This window comes from Papaver somniferum, unplaced genomic scaffold, assembly GCF_003573695.1.
Source record: "Papaver somniferum cultivar HN1 unplaced genomic scaffold, ASM357369v1 unplaced-scaffold_158, whole genome shotgun sequence".
NCBI classification, from domain to species: domain Eukaryota; kingdom Viridiplantae; phylum Streptophyta; class Magnoliopsida; order Ranunculales; family Papaveraceae; genus Papaver; species Papaver somniferum.
In genome coordinates this window covers 653,893-672,949 of record NW_020625264.1, presented here as the reverse complement: position 1 = coordinate 672,949, position 19,057 = coordinate 653,893, and the positions used below count along the sequence as shown (strand labels likewise).

General features: G+C 35.9%; 2 protein-coding genes across 4 annotated transcripts; both read right to left on the bottom strand.

Annotated features, from left to right (window-relative positions):
* Window positions 1-12,443: 12,443 nt before the first annotated feature.
* Window positions 12,444-14,287, bottom strand: LOC113336998. 3 transcript variants are annotated; one of them, XM_026582698.1, is made up of 5 exons: window positions 13,986-14,287; window positions 13,636-13,852; window positions 13,508-13,541; window positions 12,944-13,012; window positions 12,444-12,773 (listed from the first exon to the last, which is right to left on the bottom strand). In XM_026582698.1, the coding sequence occupies exons 2-5, from the start codon at window positions 13,808-13,810 to the stop codon at window positions 12,746-12,748; spliced, it is 306 nt and encodes a 101-aa protein (XP_026438483.1). In that variant the 5' UTR covers window positions 13,811-13,852; window positions 13,986-14,287; the 3' UTR covers window positions 12,444-12,745. The 3 variants fall into 3 exon arrangements, with proteins under 3 accessions (XP_026438483.1, XP_026438481.1, XP_026438482.1); XM_026582696.1 differs by having other exon boundaries at window positions 12,444-12,763; XM_026582697.1 differs by having other exon boundaries at window positions 12,444-12,763; window positions 13,636-14,287.
* On the bottom strand, window positions 13,982-14,597 carry LOC113337037 (uncharacterized protein At2g39795, mitochondrial-like). Its single transcript, XM_026582728.1, has 2 exons — window positions 14,532-14,597; window positions 13,982-14,353 (listed from the first exon to the last, which is right to left on the bottom strand). The coding sequence occupies exons 1-2, from the start codon at window positions 14,595-14,597 to the stop codon at window positions 13,982-13,984; spliced, it is 438 nt and encodes a 145-aa protein (XP_026438513.1).
* Between the last annotated feature and the right edge of the window lie 4,460 nt (window positions 14,598-19,057).

Here is a 19,057-nt window from a genome sequence, read left to right as displayed (position 1 = left end):
ATAGAAAAAGGAGATTTATTGAAGAGACAGAGAAGAATGAAATTAAAAATAAAGAAAACAAGAATGTTGAGTAGTGAGAAATGTCAAAGGGGCGTGTGTGGTGTGCATGGTTGGCATTGGCAAAGCTAAGCTGACCTTTGTAAAGCAACACCAGCAGCGGAAGCTGATAAAAGCAAAAGCAAACATCCAAGGAAATCAACAGTAATTTTATATTGCAAAGAGAACCCCTCACCCCTCTCTAGTTCTCGTTAGAGGAATCTGTTCCTTTTTCACGACACAATGCGTTTGCATTGGCATTTGGGGTCAGTTTGGTTTTGCTTTTTCCTTTGTTTTATCAATGAGAAAGTCAATGCCCCCACCCTCCCTCTCATGCAACCCTGATTGCATTCTCTCTATTTGTATTCTCGTGATGTTGTTTTTCTTGTGTTCCTTCCGTTTCATATGAAGAGTTGTCTGTTTCATGGTTCAGATTTGTTTGTCAATTCCTCCTCCTATTTGTGTGCAGAGATCTCGATGCAACGCTCCTCCTCTTTGTCCTATAGACAGTAGTATTAGCTGGACTTGTTAATCTTTCTTTGTCCTATAGACAGTAGTATTAGCTGGACTTGTTAATCTTTCTTTGTCCTATAGACAGTAGTATTAGCTGGACTTGTTAATCTTTCTTTGTCCTATAGACAGTAGTATTAGCTGGACTTGTTAATCTTTATCTTACACTACTCTCGTGTGTCGTATGCCAAACAACAGTTAAATCTCATCCATTTTATTTTATTTAAGGCAAAGTAGACGTGGGTACAGTATTTAGAAAAAAACAAATTCGAGCCCCATGGAAAGAAAAAGAAGCGTCAAACACTGGCTTTGGGAGATGTATGCAGTATTGTTGAGCTGAAATTCTATCATTGGAATTGAACATAAAACTGGAAGTAAAAAAATCCTAACAAAAATTCATATGGGTGAGATTTTGACGATCAGTACTGGCTGTTTTTGTTTTGCTGCTAAGTTGTAAGTTTGGCTCTTAATTAAATAAAATAATGCTGTAGTGTAGATGATGTAGAAGCTGCCGTGGTGGCTTTAGCCTTTTATGCACGTGCATTGGTGAGGGAGGGGGAGAGGGTGATGAGAAAAGAAGAAGAAAGCACGCACGGTGGTGGGTTTGCCTGGGCATGTCGTGCTTTTCCTCCGTCTCATTTCTCCATCCGTCTCTTTCACTCACTCACTGAATTTGTTTTTGTTAAATTAAAAAATAAATGTACTCATATTTAACGCAATCTAGAGAGACACCAGCAATGCCACAAATATAATGTGATTCTTCATAAGACCGACTATAATGTGATTCTTCATTCATTTATCATCTTTGTTCCCAGAGTAGAAACGTTGACAGCGGGAATTAAACAAAATATAAAACATAAAGCCCAGCCCATTCACTCTCTAATTCTAGTTTGATTCCTTGGACACACCCATGCTCTAGTCTCCAGACGTGGTAGATGTAAGGGTGCACACGGTACAGTTCGGCTCGGTTCTTGCCGAGACCGAGTACATGTACCTCCTTAGTCTCGGTTCCAAAATTTTGGATTTGTACATTGTATCTCGATTCCTGTACCATTCGGCACACATACGGTATCAGGTACGGTTCCGATACCAGTCGGTTCTTCCTGTCAGTTTTCCAGACAAATTTTCCTGTTAGTTTTACATGTTTTTCAATATATTAAGCAATATCTCAATCAAAGAACAAAGTAACAACTAACAAATAGCAATAATACTAGCTATCCAAAGTGCCAAACAACCAAAGTCTTGAAAATATGAAAAAATAACAACTAACAAGTAGCAGTACATTAGCACACAAACACAAACACTAATACTAGCTATCCAAAGTGCCAAACAACCAAAGTCTTGAAAATATGAAAAAATAACAACTAACAAGTAGCAGTACAGTAGCACACAAACACACTCACTGACCAACACAAACAATACTACAATACAATAGTAAGTTTTACTGTTTTAATAGCAAGTTAGTTGAAGTTGAAGTTGTAGCATTGGTGGTGAAGTGGTTGTGGAGATCTATTCCATGGCTGCACTGGTGGTGGCATTATTGTTGATAGAACCCAGTAACTCTGCAAAAAAAAATAATAGCAAGCTAGGCAGTTAGTTACTATTACTAAAAAGAGTAACAAGGAAAAAGAAATTTGTGAATAGAATATATTACCTTCTTCAACTACAACATTGTCATCTGGTATATAGTCACTTAGAGCGTCCACAGTGGTTGACTAAACCCAAATATTTGGTCTTCCGAACAGACGCAGTGAGACGTACTATCGATCAAATTTTGATCAACGACTAAAGCCCAGAGTATATTTGGTCTGGGACCAAGACTAAACCCAAATATAATCGAGCGTTGGTATAGTCCACGCCCCACACCAGGCACCTATTTGTTCCAATGCTCCCAAGTTGTCATCTGAATGTGGAATTATTGTACATGGGTTATCTCCTCTTCAGCACCAATCCTGGACGAAAATTCCTGAGCATTAGCGATCTGCTTTAATTGAACGAATTAAGGTTTGTTAGCATGTTGAATAAATTTGAAAGGTCAATTTTAAAATTACATACTATAAAGCTTTCAATTAAACAAGTTATGTTTTTGATGTAGGAAAAGTTCGTTGTTGATACTATTGTGCCTTTCATAAGAAAATATTTGAATGACAATATGGAAAGTAGGTTTACAAATCACAGGAACAAATTGGTTAAGTATTTTAAGAGTTTCAGAGCAATTTAAGAAGCGAGTTTGAATCCTCCTAGGAATGTGCCCCAAGATAGCTGGAACTATTTTTGTGATTGGTTCTCTTCAGAAACGTTTCAGGTATACATGATGATTATACTTACTTCATTTTATTATTATGTATTTTATATTGCTTAGTGTTCTAATTGTACAAATGATCACTGGCTGGATATTTCTTTTTTTTTTTTTTATGGAAAGAGGGGCTTTGGAAGACCCCTAAATTTATTTATTAAAATACCTCATTCAAATTGAGGTTAGGATTGTTACATGGCAGAAGTAGTTGATAATCATGCCCTCATGTTTCATCATAATACATTGCGCACTGACATAAGCAACTACAATGTGAATTTTTTGATCTACATGAAACCAAGAAAAATGGAAAAGACTAATCTGAGTAATGGTATTTTGATTATTCTTCATCCATTTAGAGGCTTCTTCTTTGATAAGATAAAATCCGTCGTAGAAATAATTTCCACAAACCATTATAATCACGACCCATTCTGATAGCCATTGATCTTCTTTATGTAGAGCTTGATCATCGTCACTTTGGAATTGATCGTCTTCAATGACATGCTTGAATCTCTCATCGGATTTCAAGATTAGAGCCCAAAGGCTATAATAGGACGCACTAATGGCGATTAGAATTGAAATTGTTACAAGGCATGATATAGCCATTATATACAGAAAAACAATAAACTGAAAAGTAAATTTTACAACCTAAATCACAGAGTGATTTTTATCGAAAGAAAAAAAAATTAATTACACAATTACAAACCCAAATTACTTAGAAAATCTGATATATCAGATTCAATCCTAGTAAATCTAGGTTTGAAGAAAAAGATTCAAAGGAAAAAAAAAAAACTAGGATTAGATTTTCTTTTTCTTCGTTATTGAGAGGATTTAGGAGAGAGGTTTTTTTTACCCTCTCATTTGATCACAAGCTGGATCTAATAATAACGCAAAAGTTCCCTATAATCACTGTGGAGGGTCGCTTCCATTGTTTGTCCACCGGGAATTGGTTTGTATTCTTCCTTTAATTACACAAATCAAGTGTGCTTAATGTTTTTTTTTCCTTCGTTTGTAAATTCATAGTGATGCTAAGTATTAGTACTATGTTTTCATTTGTTTTTAATTTTTATCAAGCAGAAAAAGGTCCAAGAAGTACAACATGTCTACATACAAACTTTCTATGATACCCATACTCATACGATAAAAAATTCTGATAATGAAAACGAGGTGCAGTGGATAAGTAACGAAGCCCAAATAAGACATGGAAGTTTCTGTGAAATTGTCTTATTTTTAACCGTCTTTATTTTGGGTTGATTGACTTGATTAATATGTGTACATATGCATACAGGATAAGATGCTTGAGTCGTGTCAACAAGGAATTGTAGAGGGATCTCAACCACCTGAAGAGTTGGATATTTTTAATGAAGTGATTGGTGCTAAGAGATACAAAAGAAAACGTGTTTTTTCGTCTTCATCTTCTAATGGAGTGGTGAATGAGTTTCGTGATTTGATTGAGACATTGAATGATAAGATTAAAAGCTAAGAAGATCAGATTTTGAAATATCAAGATGAAACAAGGAAATGAAAGATCAGAATCATAAAATAAAGGATGACAATGCTGCGTTCAAGGAAGATATGTTCAATTGACTGGATTTTGCTCCAACTATGTTTAATAACCTTCCCATTCCACCACAGGAGCACAATTGATATATGGTCCAGATGAATTTTGGTTTAGGTTGCAAGTTTACCGTATGGAAAGCAGTTTGTTTTATGTAAGGTTGTTTGTTTTAGGGTTTGTTCGTATTTTATTAGGTTTGAAATTTTATTTATGTAAGTATTTTATTAGGTTTGAAAGTCTATTTTATGTAAGTTTGTTTGTCTACTGTAACTTTTAAATGTAAGTTTGCATGTAATATAAATGTAAGTTTTTATTACTTGTCTTATTACTTTTATTTATTTTTTGAAGCATGTTTATGATCTTAGATATTTTATTTACAAATAAATTATTGCTAATAATTATTTTTTAAAAATAATTACTATGGCTTTTTAAATCATCTTTGGAGAGAAATTGGGATGCCCTTCCTGAACCTCTAGCTACCACTCGGACAACAAGACTTTATCAGAGAACAACACTTCAAAGGTTGAAAATTTTGATTTCATTGAATCTCAACCATTTTGCTATTGCTTTTTTTCGTTATACAATTTTTTTCATCAATTTTCTTTGTGATTTGTGGAGTTATTGAATTTTATTTCTTGTTTCTCGGAAAGGTTACATCAAAGCATCTTAAAGGAGGGAAGGAACAGAAAGTGGATGTTCAAACGCCAAGTTACAAGGCTTTATGACCTGAAAGGATCATCCAGATGCAATGCCAACTTCTCCGATTTTACTCTGAAATAAAGCAAAATTGCTTGAGAGAGCTGTCTGGAATGATACTTCATCTCACGGAACGTACTTCCTTATTGTCCCAGATCAATGGTCCCAATCTGATCTGGAGAGCTTGAATGGTGGAGGAGGAACTTCTCATGATTCAATATCGTGGTAATCTGTGCATAGTTTCGTTCTAGGATTTGTTTTTAGTTTAAAGAATCTGTCGATAGTTCGTTGGAAAATGAAATGCATACCCGGGCTAGTAACAAGAGTCGAACCTCAGACCTCACATATGTATTCACCTAAGGCACTAAGAGCGACTGCAATGGTACGACTAAACTCAAAGATCAAAGACTAAAAAAAAAAGACTAAATATGAGTTTAATTTGTATTGTGACGTTACGGGGAGAAAACCAAATTTGGTCGCGCGTAAAACAGTTTTACGCATGAAGACGGGCGGAAGTATTAGTTACGTTTCATTTCTGGGCGGAATTATAAATTACGTTTCAAACGGGCGTAAATATAAATCACGTTTGTCATCAAGCGTAAATAAAAATTACGTTTGGTAAGGGGCGGAATCTTAAATTCCGCCCGTTGATCAGACGGATTCCAAATGACCGCTCGAAGAAACGTAAATCTAAATTCCGTCCGAGTTAAACACGGTCACACATCACGTGTGAGATCAGACGGGCGGAATTTTGGTGTCCGCGTGATGAGTTTTACGGACGGACATGTTCTGTCCGCGTGATGAATTTGTCAGGCGTAAAAAATTATTACGCCTGAGACGGGCGTAACCAAAATTTCCGTTTCATTAGGGTTTAGGGTTATGGCGAGGTTTCCTGTCCGTCCGATCAAATCGGGCGTAATCTTAACACCTTCCACCAATACCGCCTCTCCTTCCCAACCACAACCCATCTCTTCTACACGAGGCTTCTTCTTCTCAGTTCATTTTCTTTCTTCCACAGTTCATACACAGTTCATATTCTTGTTTGCTTCACGGCTCCTCTTCAGTTCATATTCTTCTTCTCCATTCCCATCTACCAACCGTACAGATACCCTAAAAACTCCACAAAAACCCTAAAAACTCCATTATAAGGTATGTATTTTCTACTTTCTTTATTCAATTTGTGTAATAATAATATCATGTATTGTATTTTTTGTTCGAATTTATTTCAATTTGTGTAATAATATGCGCAGGTAATGTATTTTTTGTTCGAATTTTTTTAGGGTTTTTACGTTGAAAATTGAATCAGACTTTATATCATATTGGGTTAATCAAATCTTATTAAAATTGGGTTAATCGTAATTTAATTTAATTTTTTGTTTTATTTAATAGTTATAAATATTAATAATTGGATAATTATTTTTTGTTAATTTAGTTACGTGATTTAATTTAATATATTTTTTTGTTAATTTAATTTCGTAATTTAATTTATTTTTTTGTTAATTATAAATAGTTATAAATATAGTTAATTGGATAATTATTTTTTGTTAATTTAGTTACGTGATTTAATTTAATTTATCTTTTTGTTAGTTTAGTTTCGTATTTTAATTGAATTTTTTGTTAATTATAAATAGTTATAAATATAGTTAATTGGATAATTATTTTTTTGGTTAAATTTATGTTTATGGAATTTTATGATGTTGAAATTTTGTTCGGTTAAATTTATGTCTATTATGGTTCGTGGATTGGTCTTTTAATTATGAAATTGTATTTAACATGTTTGTGCGTAGAATGAACAAGTTTATATCGAGGTTTAGTGGTCGCCGAAAGACCAACAAGAGACAAAAATCTACCGAAGCTGATTACAACTTAATCTCTACCGGTCAAATTGAGGAGGTCGACGTCCCCGGGTTAGGGAGGTTTCCTATAGTGGAAGATGATAAGCCGCACGCTACTGAAGACATTACATTTTCAGACGCACCAACATTTAAGTTTAAACATCGTGGATGTCTGGCATCGGTAATTCATTATTATAAATTTATTTCAATACATTGTCCTAGAGTTAAATATTTGATTGAAAAAGCGGGGTGGGAAAAATTGTTGAACATAGAGTGTAACGTTACCCAACATGCCGTTGTTGATTATATTGTTGAGAGGTTTTGGGATACAACCAACACGTTCCATTTTCCATTTGGTGAGATGGGGTTCACGCCATTAGATTGGGTCATGTTAACTGGACTGAGTATCGGTGATGGTTATGTAGTTCCGTATGATTCGAGCCTATACCAATTTGAGTATGTCCGTGAGAAGATTTTTCCGGATATCACACAGGGAACAAGAGGCGCGTCGTGGATATCAAACTCAATTACAATTACATATTTAAGCTCATACTTCAAAGAAGATAAGTTGGTGGCGGCTAATGAAGATTCTCTCCTCGCCCATAGAATAGCAATTGCCTTTTTTATGTATGTTTTGGGTCAATTTTTCTTTCCTAATGCAAAGAACTATATTGATGCTGGATGGTTAGCTGCTTTCGAAGAAATTGATAAAATACAAGACCTTGACTGGGGCGGTAGTGCCTTTTCGAGATTGTATGCAGGTCTCCGACAAGCTTGTAGGAAACAACAGAAGGCACTAAGCGGGCCCTTCCAAATATTAGAGGTATTTTGGTAATCGATTTTATTTTAATTTTCAACGTAAAGTATATTTTCATTTAAGTTTATTTCCTTGGATATATTAATTTGATTCATTAATTTTATGGACTAGTTTTGGGGGTATGAATACCTAGGCATATGTCGACCAGACATCTCAATGAACGGTAATGAACAGAATGTGGAATCCAGATGTGCTTGCCTATATCATGAAACAACCTGCTAGAATGTGGAATCCAGATGTGCTTGCCTATATCATGAAAACGTGTATTATCTTACATAATATGATAGTCGAGGATGAGCGTCTACCCGGTGAATGGCCACATGTTTATGATCATCGTAGCAACCCGACACCGGTTAATATATTAAGAGGCAACAGTGAGGAGTTTTCCCAAATTAGAGCTGAGCAACGCCGACGTCATATGCGCAGCAAAGATAGGCATATTCGCTTGCGCGATGACTTAATCGAACATATATGGGCAGAATATGGGAATTAAAAGGTTGGAGACGAGGAAAAAATATTGAAATTAAATGTTGTTTCCCATATGAAAAAATTATGTGATTTTATTTTAACGAATAATTTCGAAGAAATGTATTAACTCTATTTCATATACTCATCACTTGGTAAATTAAAGTAAGATGTTACAAAATAAGTTAAAGTTGATTAAATTAAATGAAGATAAAATTAAATCCCAAATATTACATAATAATACGACTAATGACAAAATTAATACATATTAAAACGTAAATAAACTACTAAAACTATTATCACTTATTATTAGACTTAATACTTAAGGTTTGAACTATCCCGTTTTGACGATTATAATTGGCTCCTTTTGTCCCGTACTATTAAAGCCTTTCGAAGTTCGAAGTACTCCTTTTGTACATGATCCAATTTGGAAAGATCCATCATCATGATGCGAAATTCATCGTCTGCGACCTCCTTGGCTATTTTAGCCGCATGCTCAGCTTGTTTTTATGCAAACTCGGCCTTTTTTTGTTCCATCTTGAATCTTGATTGTTCCCGGTAATGAGAATTGAAATTTTCTTGCTGTGTAATAATTATTCCCATCAATTCCTCTTGGCTGTTGGATTTCTCTCGCCCGGTTTTCTTCAATCGTTTAGCTGCTTTTTTTCCCATCTGACGAAGGTATGTATTCTCTATGTCTCCTTTATCTGTGTCGTTACCGGACTCGACTTGAGTGCCATCTTCCTCGGTATTCACGCTACTATCCAAATCGTGCGTCGTATCAAAAACAAAAGTCGATCGACGATTATATTTTATATTTTCTATGACAATTGGGTAGCACTCTTCGTGCCTAAATTTTCTTCCATGATTGCATTCCTTAAACCGTTTGTTTACTTCTTCGAGCTGTTAATGTTTTTAAAAACAATTAGGTTCATGGGCATCTCAATATTAGAAAATAATTGTTTCAAAACAGAGAGAATACTCACGGTCATTTCCGGACCCCATCCCGTATGATATTCACCTTCCACTTCCGCCTGTTTTGCCGAAAACAACGCCACTTCTTTACTTATTCCCTGAAATCGTTTTTGCCAGGAACTCCAAGACCGCTCTGGTTTATCCGGTAAATGAGCTTCAATATCATCCTTGATACGAGTCCACAACGCAATCTCTGATTGATCGGCTCCAACGCCGGGATCTTGAGATATTGATAAATGAATTTTACACATCGTGACATCTTCGATTGTCGTAAAATTTGGACCTCTTGCTATTCGTGGTGTTGACATTAAAAACGATTCGATGAAAATTTTCAAAATGATTTGAAATATGGAAAACTATTTTTTCTTCCTGATACTATTTTTTTCTTGCCGAATACAAATGAATGATATGAAAATGTGAAAGGAATTCATGTGGTATATATAGGTATAAAATAAACCCGTTATTAACATTCAATTTCAAACGTTCGAAAGATATAAATATCTTACCAACGGTCAAAAATCTGCTACGCAATCCAACGCCAACGTTCGAAAAATTTATCATTCTAACGTTCCAAATATTTCATTTCATGTTTCATAATTTTTCTCAGGCGTAAAAGAAAAGTCCGTTTGGGAGGGGCGGAATTTTGGTGTCCGCCCCAGACAGGCGGAAATTTCGTGTCCGCCCCGGACAGGCGGAAATCTGGTGTCCGCCCCAGACAGGCGGAAATTTGGTGTCCGCCTGGCAACGTGCGGAATTCTTCTGTCCGTCTCATCAGGCGTAAATTTATGTTACGCCCGCAACAAACGTAAATTTAAATTCCGCCCCACCAACATACGTAAATTTGGTTTACGCCCGTTAACAAGCGTAAATTTATGTTACGCCCAGCATCAAACGTAATTTAAGTTTACGCCCGACTATATGAGAATTTGGGATTTGGTCGCGACCATATTTGGTCTGGAATTTGGTCTTTGGTCCAAATTTGATCTTTACTCCGTCCCACTGTGTTAGGATCTCATCCCATAAATTTGGTTATACTCGCCCACTGTGGATGCTCTAACGCTGTTCTGACTTTGTGAATGTGGATGGTGGTTCCCACGAATTTACAGGATAACAGGTGTTTAGTTTTAGAAATTTTTTTTTTCAAAAATAAGATTAAATTAAAGAGAAAACTATTTAAAAAAACCACACACATACTATCACAGGTATATAATAGCATCCCACTGAAACATGATTTGATTAGAGCAACTCAATGGTGCGATCAAACCTAAAGATTAAAGATTAAAAAGAACGACTAAATTTGGGTTTAGTCAGTGGTGAGACGCTAAGTGGTGGAGTAAATTTGGTGGAGCGGATCTGTTATTTGCGTCTGACAGTGGATGTAGTTATAAAATTCGTTTCATGGGACATAATTTTAATTTATAAAATTTGGGTTTATCTACTAAGAGTTGTTGTTGGATACAAGTAGGAGGAGACATTCCACATGTGACTTTTGAATTTAAAGTTCTTACATGTTTTGTTAGAATATCTGCTGCTTTATTTCCTATCCTAAGAAAAAAAAAACCCAAAAAATTGTTACTTAGACCGACTAATCTAGCTGCTTCATTCGGCATGGCCTTTGTTCACCAAGATATATCATATTATTAGAGTGACTAAATTAACCTTTTATCCATTAGATATTATTAATTAAAAGATTTTAATTTTTTTTTCAGTCAATCAGTAATGAGCGTAATTTATGGGATTCATTTGTTGGCATTATTCAGCAAATTTTATGGATCTAATCTCTCTCTAGAAGACTTCCCATGTTTCTCTCTAAAAAGTCTTTCTCTGGTTGTCCATTATTACTGATAACAATTTGATGCTTTAAAAGATAGATGCAACGAAGAAGAAAATCTAATTCTTATTATTTCCATGTAATTTGTGTTATAGAGCTGGTCTGTTCAATGAAATTATAGCTCTTGTTATTTCTATGCATATGATTCTAATTTGGGGCTGTCATCGTTTTCCTCAGATTGCACTAAAACTGAAGACCTAGGTGGAAATGGTTTGAAACGTGCACTTTTAAAAAGCTATATGAGCATTTCTGTATACGGCTTCCACTCCAGGATTGCAAAGCTATATGAGCATGTAATGAAACTCTGAGGAATTTGAAGGGCTGTACAACAGATATTCTCTTACAATCTCAAGTTGGGTTACCCACTTCTACCAAGGTTCTTTATGGTGCATTCTTGAAGGGTGGTGGTGGTTCATATGGACATAGTCACATAGATCTGTATCCCAATTGTTTTTTTTCGATATTACACATCTGTTCATGTTAAGTGTAGCGGATACTCCTTTGCAGCTTCAAGTTGGTTTGCTCTATATTTCCAGAGACACATTGGGTGCACTGCGGAAGCGGTTGTTGTTGCTATGCAGTTTTCGTTCTTAGTAATATATATTCACAGCCACATCCTTAGTAATATATATTCACAGCCACATCCGTCCAGTACTTCAACTATCTTCACTATCTTCTCTCATAGTTTCTGTCAAGGACATCTTCCTACCTCTCTTACGCAACAACTTGCCAACTTCACGATGTTATTCCACAGCATTTTGCTCGGTCGAGCCTGTTTTTGTCTTCCTCTTGATGATACTCGTACATTAGCCAATCGAGGAAAGGAAATTGAACTCAATGTGTGGTCCTCTTGTTTTCTGCAACGGGATTTTATATTTGGAGTGGTTTTTCATGGGGTACATCGTTAAGATGCTCTGTCAAGATATGGTGTATGTATGATGCTAGTCATCTGGTTAATGAAATGTCGCAGCAAGATTTTATTCTCTTCTCTGTTTTGATACTAGTGACATGTAATATTGAAGCTGGTACTGCAAGGGAATTATTTAATCAACTACTTCACCGTGGTTGGTGGAGTTTCTGTGGTTCATTCATCTTGCAGTTGGGCAGTGAAAACAAATGCCTTTTGATCTTAGTTCAACCTTTAAACAACAACACCGAATTCTTATTGATCTTACCTCTAAATCTGTTTTCATCATTTCATTCTTTGAACATCACACTGTTTGTAAAATTCTTTTAGGGGTTAATCGTGATCTAAATACCCATCCCAAAATCTTACAAACCTGATCACCTTTGAATATTTTTCCCTAAATTTGGTTCTTCGTCAATTTTACATGAAAATCTTATTAACCCTGTAAACAACTTTAGTCAAAGATTTGGACATACAACACTTTCCAAGTATATAAAAAAGAAAAAACATCTGAGTGATTATGATCATGAGTCAGTAAAATAAGAAAGGGAAAGAACGAAAATGTAGAAATGGCGAGCAAACTATCTCAAATTTACATATGCCATACTTGATAATGTTCAAGATCTGAATCACTCAGTTCAACAACATCCGGCGGTCCATTAGGATACTTTATTTTATTCATCTCATCATTGTGTGCTTTTAGGGAAACACCAAGTTCTTCCCAAGCCTCTACATAATCAGGCACATCTTCCATATGTTTCAAATCATGATACAAATTTATTCCTTATAGAGTATTCTTATGTGTGGTAGCTCAGCTTGCTGCTAGACTCCCTGCCATTCCTGTAAAAATCTGTTTATTTTTAATAAAAGCCCTCAGTGGCGATCTTCTCATAACAATAATAATAATGATAATAACTACAACGATGATAATAAAAATAATAGGCGATTTTAGGAGACTGAAAACACAGATCTTTTCTCTTCTTTAATAATAATAATAATAATAACAATAATAATACCTACCGAGTATATGGATACGGAATCCAAATGAAGTCTTTGTGATTCTTTCCACTATTGCGGATATCCTCAGCACTGCCATTAATGGAAAACAAGAAAATACCAATTCATAACAATAAACAATTATAACATCATTTAAGTTTTCAATTCTTTTTTTTTTGATAACATAGTACTTCACAATGCTAGCATCCTATATCTGTGAGTTGTTAATAAAACATTTCGAACACAAGGCTAAGTAGAAAGTTACATCTATACTTCCTTCATGACTCTGATCTGCACTAAATTATTTTCGGAATACATTCTTAGTCCTTACCAAAGAAGATGCATATTTGCCAAAATTCTATTTTCAATTCATTTATACGACATATTAATAATAACCCACAAAAAAAAAATTGACCAAATACCGCAAAGATTTTGCATTTTATCCTACTGGTTTTTTCCCTTAAGTTCTAGCCTGTTTATACCAAATACCAGGTAAGATTCTATGACACTAGCATTAGAGATGCTTTTAGGCCCGATGGAAAGATTTTATAAGTAAAAAAGATGACTTTAATGAGTTGATAATAATACCTGACAAGTGGATGTCCTCTTTGTCTATATACCTCTGTGTAGACCATAATAAATTCAGTAAGAATCAAAACATATGCTCCAACAAAGTGAAACATTAAACATCCAATCAAACTATTAAATAGTATTACCGATGCCAGGGTCGACAGGAATTCCTTCATCATTAAACAACGTTGTTCCTATGGGTTCAGGAGTAGGTTGATTAATAGTAGGTGGAGAAGGATTGGAAGAATCTGATGAGCACATGTCTCTGTTAGCCATGTACTCATGTAAGAAGTTGGTGGTGCTGGGTATGATCCCTATCATCTTCAAGCGTCTGTGGAATTCTTTCTGCAAGTTCTTATCCAACTTCCTTGAAGAAGAATAAAAGATGCATGATAAGAAACCAATAATGTAAGATATAGCGAAAGCAACAGTTGACAGATATCGATGTAATATACAATTTCAAAGCTGGCAACGAATAATTATAGCTAGTACTTACGCATAGTCAGGTCCTCTGTAATATATATTTTCTTCATCCGGAGCATTTGCATACTTGATACAGAAACTGTCTATGGAGAAGTCATCTGGATAAGCAATGACACCGTACTCCAAAGTAGTCCCGAGAAAATTCGTACCAGTTACAACTAAGCGAATGCTGGACTGTGGATCACCAACACTATCCTTGTATTTGTCATGATTCTGATCATCCAACACATCACCGCTTCTCTCGATTGTAGAAGAGCGATCTGCAGACATATGAACAATGACTCTGATATCATCACCCCAGTATTGTCTAGTCAATGTTATGGTTTGCTCCCCTGGTTTATCTTCAATTTTGAAGGGAAACTCTCTTGGTGTCTCCACAACCTACCAAACCCATGAAGACATTGCATTTTATCTCGGTTATAAAAATGTTGATTACAGCTTAATAACTATTGTAGAGCAGTTCTGGCTCTGCAACACCCACTTGTAACTCTATTATGATGAGATATAAGTGGAGGTTTACATCAATTGGTGTAGGCCATTCACACTCGCTCTTACTCACCTTAAGTAGTGAACAAGGCCCAAATGAGTAGTCAATATTGGTTGTTCGGCTTAAGAACATGCACATATACTTTGTGACTGGGTTGCGCGGATATTTCTGGGAGGTACCGCTATCGTGTTTCCATATGCAAGGACACAGCCACATCCAGGAATACGCCTGATGAGTGCCAAATATTGTATATATTTATCCCTTTTTGTTGGCATTTTAACTCATCTTTTATGCATTAATTCTACATTTTATCCCATATTCTGTATTTTCATTGTTTTCAAGAATAAATATTTTTATTAATTAATTTTACATTTTTAGGTAATAAATAAAGTTCGGATGAGTCGCAGAGCGAAAAGAGCAGAAAAGTAGTGAAAAGCCGGGAGAAATTACGCAAGGAAGCTGCGAAGAATGGTGCGCACAACCTCATTTTCTACACACAAAAACGCCTCCGTTCTCAGCCATCAGATTAGATGGTAGTTGAATCCAACGGTCGCTCCCTTGCTGTTCATCGAAGTTTGATATCTCCGCCTTACACTACAGCACCTAACTCCATCTTGAGCCGTCAGTTTCGTTGTATTTTTGCATCCAACGGTCGCTCACGATCTGTCTCAATTTCTCCGTTAGATCCATTTCAGAAGTTATCATCCTACGCCTTTCATCACCGAACATCAAGGTTCGATGATCCCGCTCAACACTCAAACACCTAAGTCTATATCCCACAAACCAAACAACCCCTAGCCAGAACCTAATCGAGCTCACCCCGTCTGCAACCACCATACCCTGCCGCACCACCATCACCACCACCTTCTCCCCTGTCATCTCCACCAAACGTCACCAACCCTCCTGCAACAGCCACCAAACCACCACCATACCACTCTGTACAACATCACCCCATCTCCCTAGAACCTAATTGTTCCACCTAACCCCCAACTGTCTCTCACTGACCTAGATTAGGGTTTGTTGGAACAACTAGGTTTAGGGCATGAGAAGCACGGAGAGGAGCAGGAGGCGAAGTACAAGCATGGGTCGAAGTGAGGGAGCAATTATCAGAGAAATTAGGTAAAAAAATTGTGTAACCCTAATTTTACTGTTTTAGGGGATTTTTTTGGGAAGAACATATGGAACCCTAATTCATATTTTTGGGTATAAATAGAAGGGGTGTTGTATGTGTAGGGGGTGTTCTTGGTTAGTCGAGATACCCCCTAATTGGGTTAATTTCAGTTTAATTCCAATGTCAATTTACTGTTAATTTAGGGTTAATTTTTAATTTGCAATTTCAATTAATCTTTATGTTTATCATGTCATCAATTACTGTCAACATGTTATAGATCATCAGTTGGGGCTTAGATGAAGCCTGAAGACCTTGTTGGGTAGAAAAAAACTTAGTGAACACTCTTGTAGGTATAACTGAATTAGGATGTTAGTGTTCTTGGTAATTGAAGTCACCTGTGATTGAGTGTGCTGTAAGAAGACACTCAATGCTAGGGGTGAACTAGAGAATTTAGGGACTCAACCATCCACATTTCACTGAAATAGGGAAGTAATGAAGTTAGGGATCAAACATCACCTGTGATTGAGTGTGCCTTAAACAGACACTCAATGCTAGGGGTGATGCTAGTGAATTAAGCTAATTATCTTCCACTAATGCAGCCCTGGACCATAGGCAGGCTTGAACCTTAACCTAGGTCCATTAGGGACAAGATTTTAGTTCACAAGTAACACTGCCTTGATAGGTTAGATGGTGGAATCAAATCTCTAGTGTTCTTTAGTATTTTACCTCATCTTTGTTTAATTCTCTTTCACTGCCTTTGATTATTTGCTCACTGTCCATGCCCTTGGCTCACTGCCTTGGTCTTTCTCTTTGCTTCATTTTTATTGCTTCTGTAAATACCATTTTCACTGCCCCTGTAAACACCATCTTATTCATGTTTCATTGCTTTACTTCATTGCTTTGTCTCTTAACTTCACTGCTTGTCACTAGCTCAGACTAGCTAGAAAACTTCAATAGCTCCCTCCGAGTCCCTGTGGACAAACCTTTTCTTCCCATCACTAACTACAATTGATCCTGTGCACTTGCAGGTTAGTTTGTAGGTTCTTTCAAAACCTCACCAACGCCTAATAATAAGGCCGTGTTATTCAAAATAGCAAAAAATGAAATACTAACTAAAGATCATCAAGGTATCATGAGCTAATCTCCAAAAACATGTCAACACAAAATTTTGACACACGTCTCATGCGATTATGTATTTATGGGCATTTTGTACTTTCACGACTATCAGATACAATCGTGTGGGAACATGGTACTACTGATTTAACGTCAAATAAATGGAAAAAATAGCTCTAGAGATGATTTTGTATTTCCTTTGGACCACATTTTACATTTTTGTCTTTTCAGTTGATTATTGATTTGGAAAGTTGGTAGTATAACTAAAATACTGCTGTGTTTTTTAAATTGTCATACTGAACACACAGAGACATCTCCGCATCGGACATGCATGGCTGTATGTGTGCAGCTCAACTTTGTGCACTATACTTGTATTCTAGTACGACCAAGAAGTTTCGGAAATTTGTGATACCGAATTGAGATGCATCATATCTCATAACAGAGACTTCTTTATGAGCAAATAAGGAAAGGAAGATGATGATAAGACCTAAACATACCAGAGACTTCTTTAGTTTATTACAGAGTATCTCCAGTAGTATCTCAGATAAATGAGCTAGTATAATGAGAATCTGTCAAGCTGCTGCGTTGGGCACACAAGGATGGAAAAATAATTAAAAGACAGTAGAGTAGAGTGAAGTGATGTTCAAATTATCTGTCTTTGTTGGACCCTAAACATGAAAAATAAAGTAATTTTAGAAATTAAGGAACAAACATACCTTTACCTTTTTAATAAGATGTTCAGCAGCACATATGATTTTATCAGATCCAGACGGTCCCTTTTTGTTATCGATAGAAGAAGAAGAGAAGTCACGAGTTGGAATCCGAATTAGATAAATTAAACTTCTAATATTGGTACTGCTGTTCTTCCATTTGGGGGCGATGAAGATGGAGGAAGAGCTGTAATTTCTACAAGCGGTCCTTGTATACGCTAGTAATATCGGGGTTATCGATGCAGCAGATTTCTTGATGATTCTCGCCATTTTAATTGATTTGGAGCAACAGAAACTGGTCAGAGGGTTTGATTTGATTGATTACAAAGAAAATTTAGGGATTGGTTTTTCCAACTTTCGATTTTTAAGTGAATTTATTTTCTTGATCTGCAAATGGATCTGGATCTCGATTTATTTTGTTAAGTTCGTCCGGGTCATTGAAATTTCCTTTTATGGATACGGTTATTATGACCACTTTATTTTTGGGCCAAACTCAACAAAGGAGATCCATTCTAGCTGGATCCTACTGTTTTTTTGTATCAAACTAAGGGGTGAACATGGGCCAGTGTGGACCGGTTTTTTATTTATCCCCGTCCAATCCAATTCACCATGGATTTCAAATTTGGCTTCCACGTACAATCCAACAGATTTGCATCCAATGGATGCACGGATGAACGAATTAAATCCAATGAATTTGATTTTAGTTAAAATCTATAATGAAGAAATAAAGCCAACATAGATGATTTCTAATAGAACCTAGGATACATCCGTTAGTGTCAACTAGCAGCTGTGATCTCTCCCTCCCCTCCAAGTTCAATCCAAATTGATTTGATCCGGTGGGGTATCACTGTTGGTTGTCATTAGTAAATACTACCTAGCCATTACTATTATGGCCCACGAACTCTAGGAAAATCCAAGAATCTCCGTTCACTCTCTTTGGTAACGCCTCAATGAAACCATATTTACCGTATACGATTCAGTTATTCCATTATCAGTGATTCAATCTTCTATATCCATTAATTCCATTTTTATTCAGTAACATCTCAGAGTCGCTCGAATTCAGCTTCGATTTGTCTTTGAGTTCCGCAGTATGCCTATGAAAATGGTTCTCAATATTCTTGTAATAATGTTAATTTTGTCTTTTTTTTCTTATTCTTAATTCTAGGGTTTCGAACTGTTATTCTTAATTTCACGTGTATACTCATATGAATACTTTTCTGATTGATGTAATAGCCCTAACTTTTGGTATAATAGCAGGATATGGAGCATCTTCCTTTGGAGTCAAAAAGGATGGAAAGAATTTTGATTTTATTTATCTCAGATACTACAGGTATGCTCACTTTGAAGTTTTATATGCCTGCATGAAGTTTTACTTATAAAAGATTTGAAGATTTTCGTACTATTATAATATCTGTTTCTACCAATGGAGTGTTATATGAGGTGTTTAGAAACCTCTAATTAAATCTGTGACAATGTTAACTAATTTGTAATTTCGGTGAATTAGGCAAGTTGGTCATCCAAAAAAAGTATTGACCATGGTTATCTGTAGAGTATGAATATGGTGTCAATGTTGTAGTTGAGCTGCAAAGTTGTGGCAGTGAGGTGGCTTAGAATTTGTGGTGTTGTACTGAATTCAGTTGGAGTAGTAATTGATGGTTATGACT

Bases quoted from the DNA above. Each gene is read 5' to 3' on its own strand.
- LOC113336998 (XM_026582697.1), bottom strand. From the start codon at position 13,810: ATGATAGGGATCATACCCAGCACCACCAACTTCTTACATGAGTACATG. The intron at 13,542-13,635 runs GTAATACTATTT...TGGTCTACACAG, and splicing joins TCCTGTCGACCCTGGCATCG to AGGTATATAGACAAAGAGGA. The intron at 12,764-12,943 runs GTAGGTATTATT...AGATTTTTACAG, and splicing joins ATTCCGTATCCATATACTCG to GAATGGCAGGGAGTCTAGCA.
- LOC113337037 (XM_026582728.1), bottom strand. From the start codon at position 14,597: ATGTGCATGTTCTTAAGCCGAACAACCAATATTGACTACTCATTTGGG. The intron at 14,354-14,531 runs GTGAGTAAGAGC...TGGGTTTGGTAG, and splicing joins GGCCTTGTTCACTACTTAAG to GTTGTGGAGACACCAAGAGA.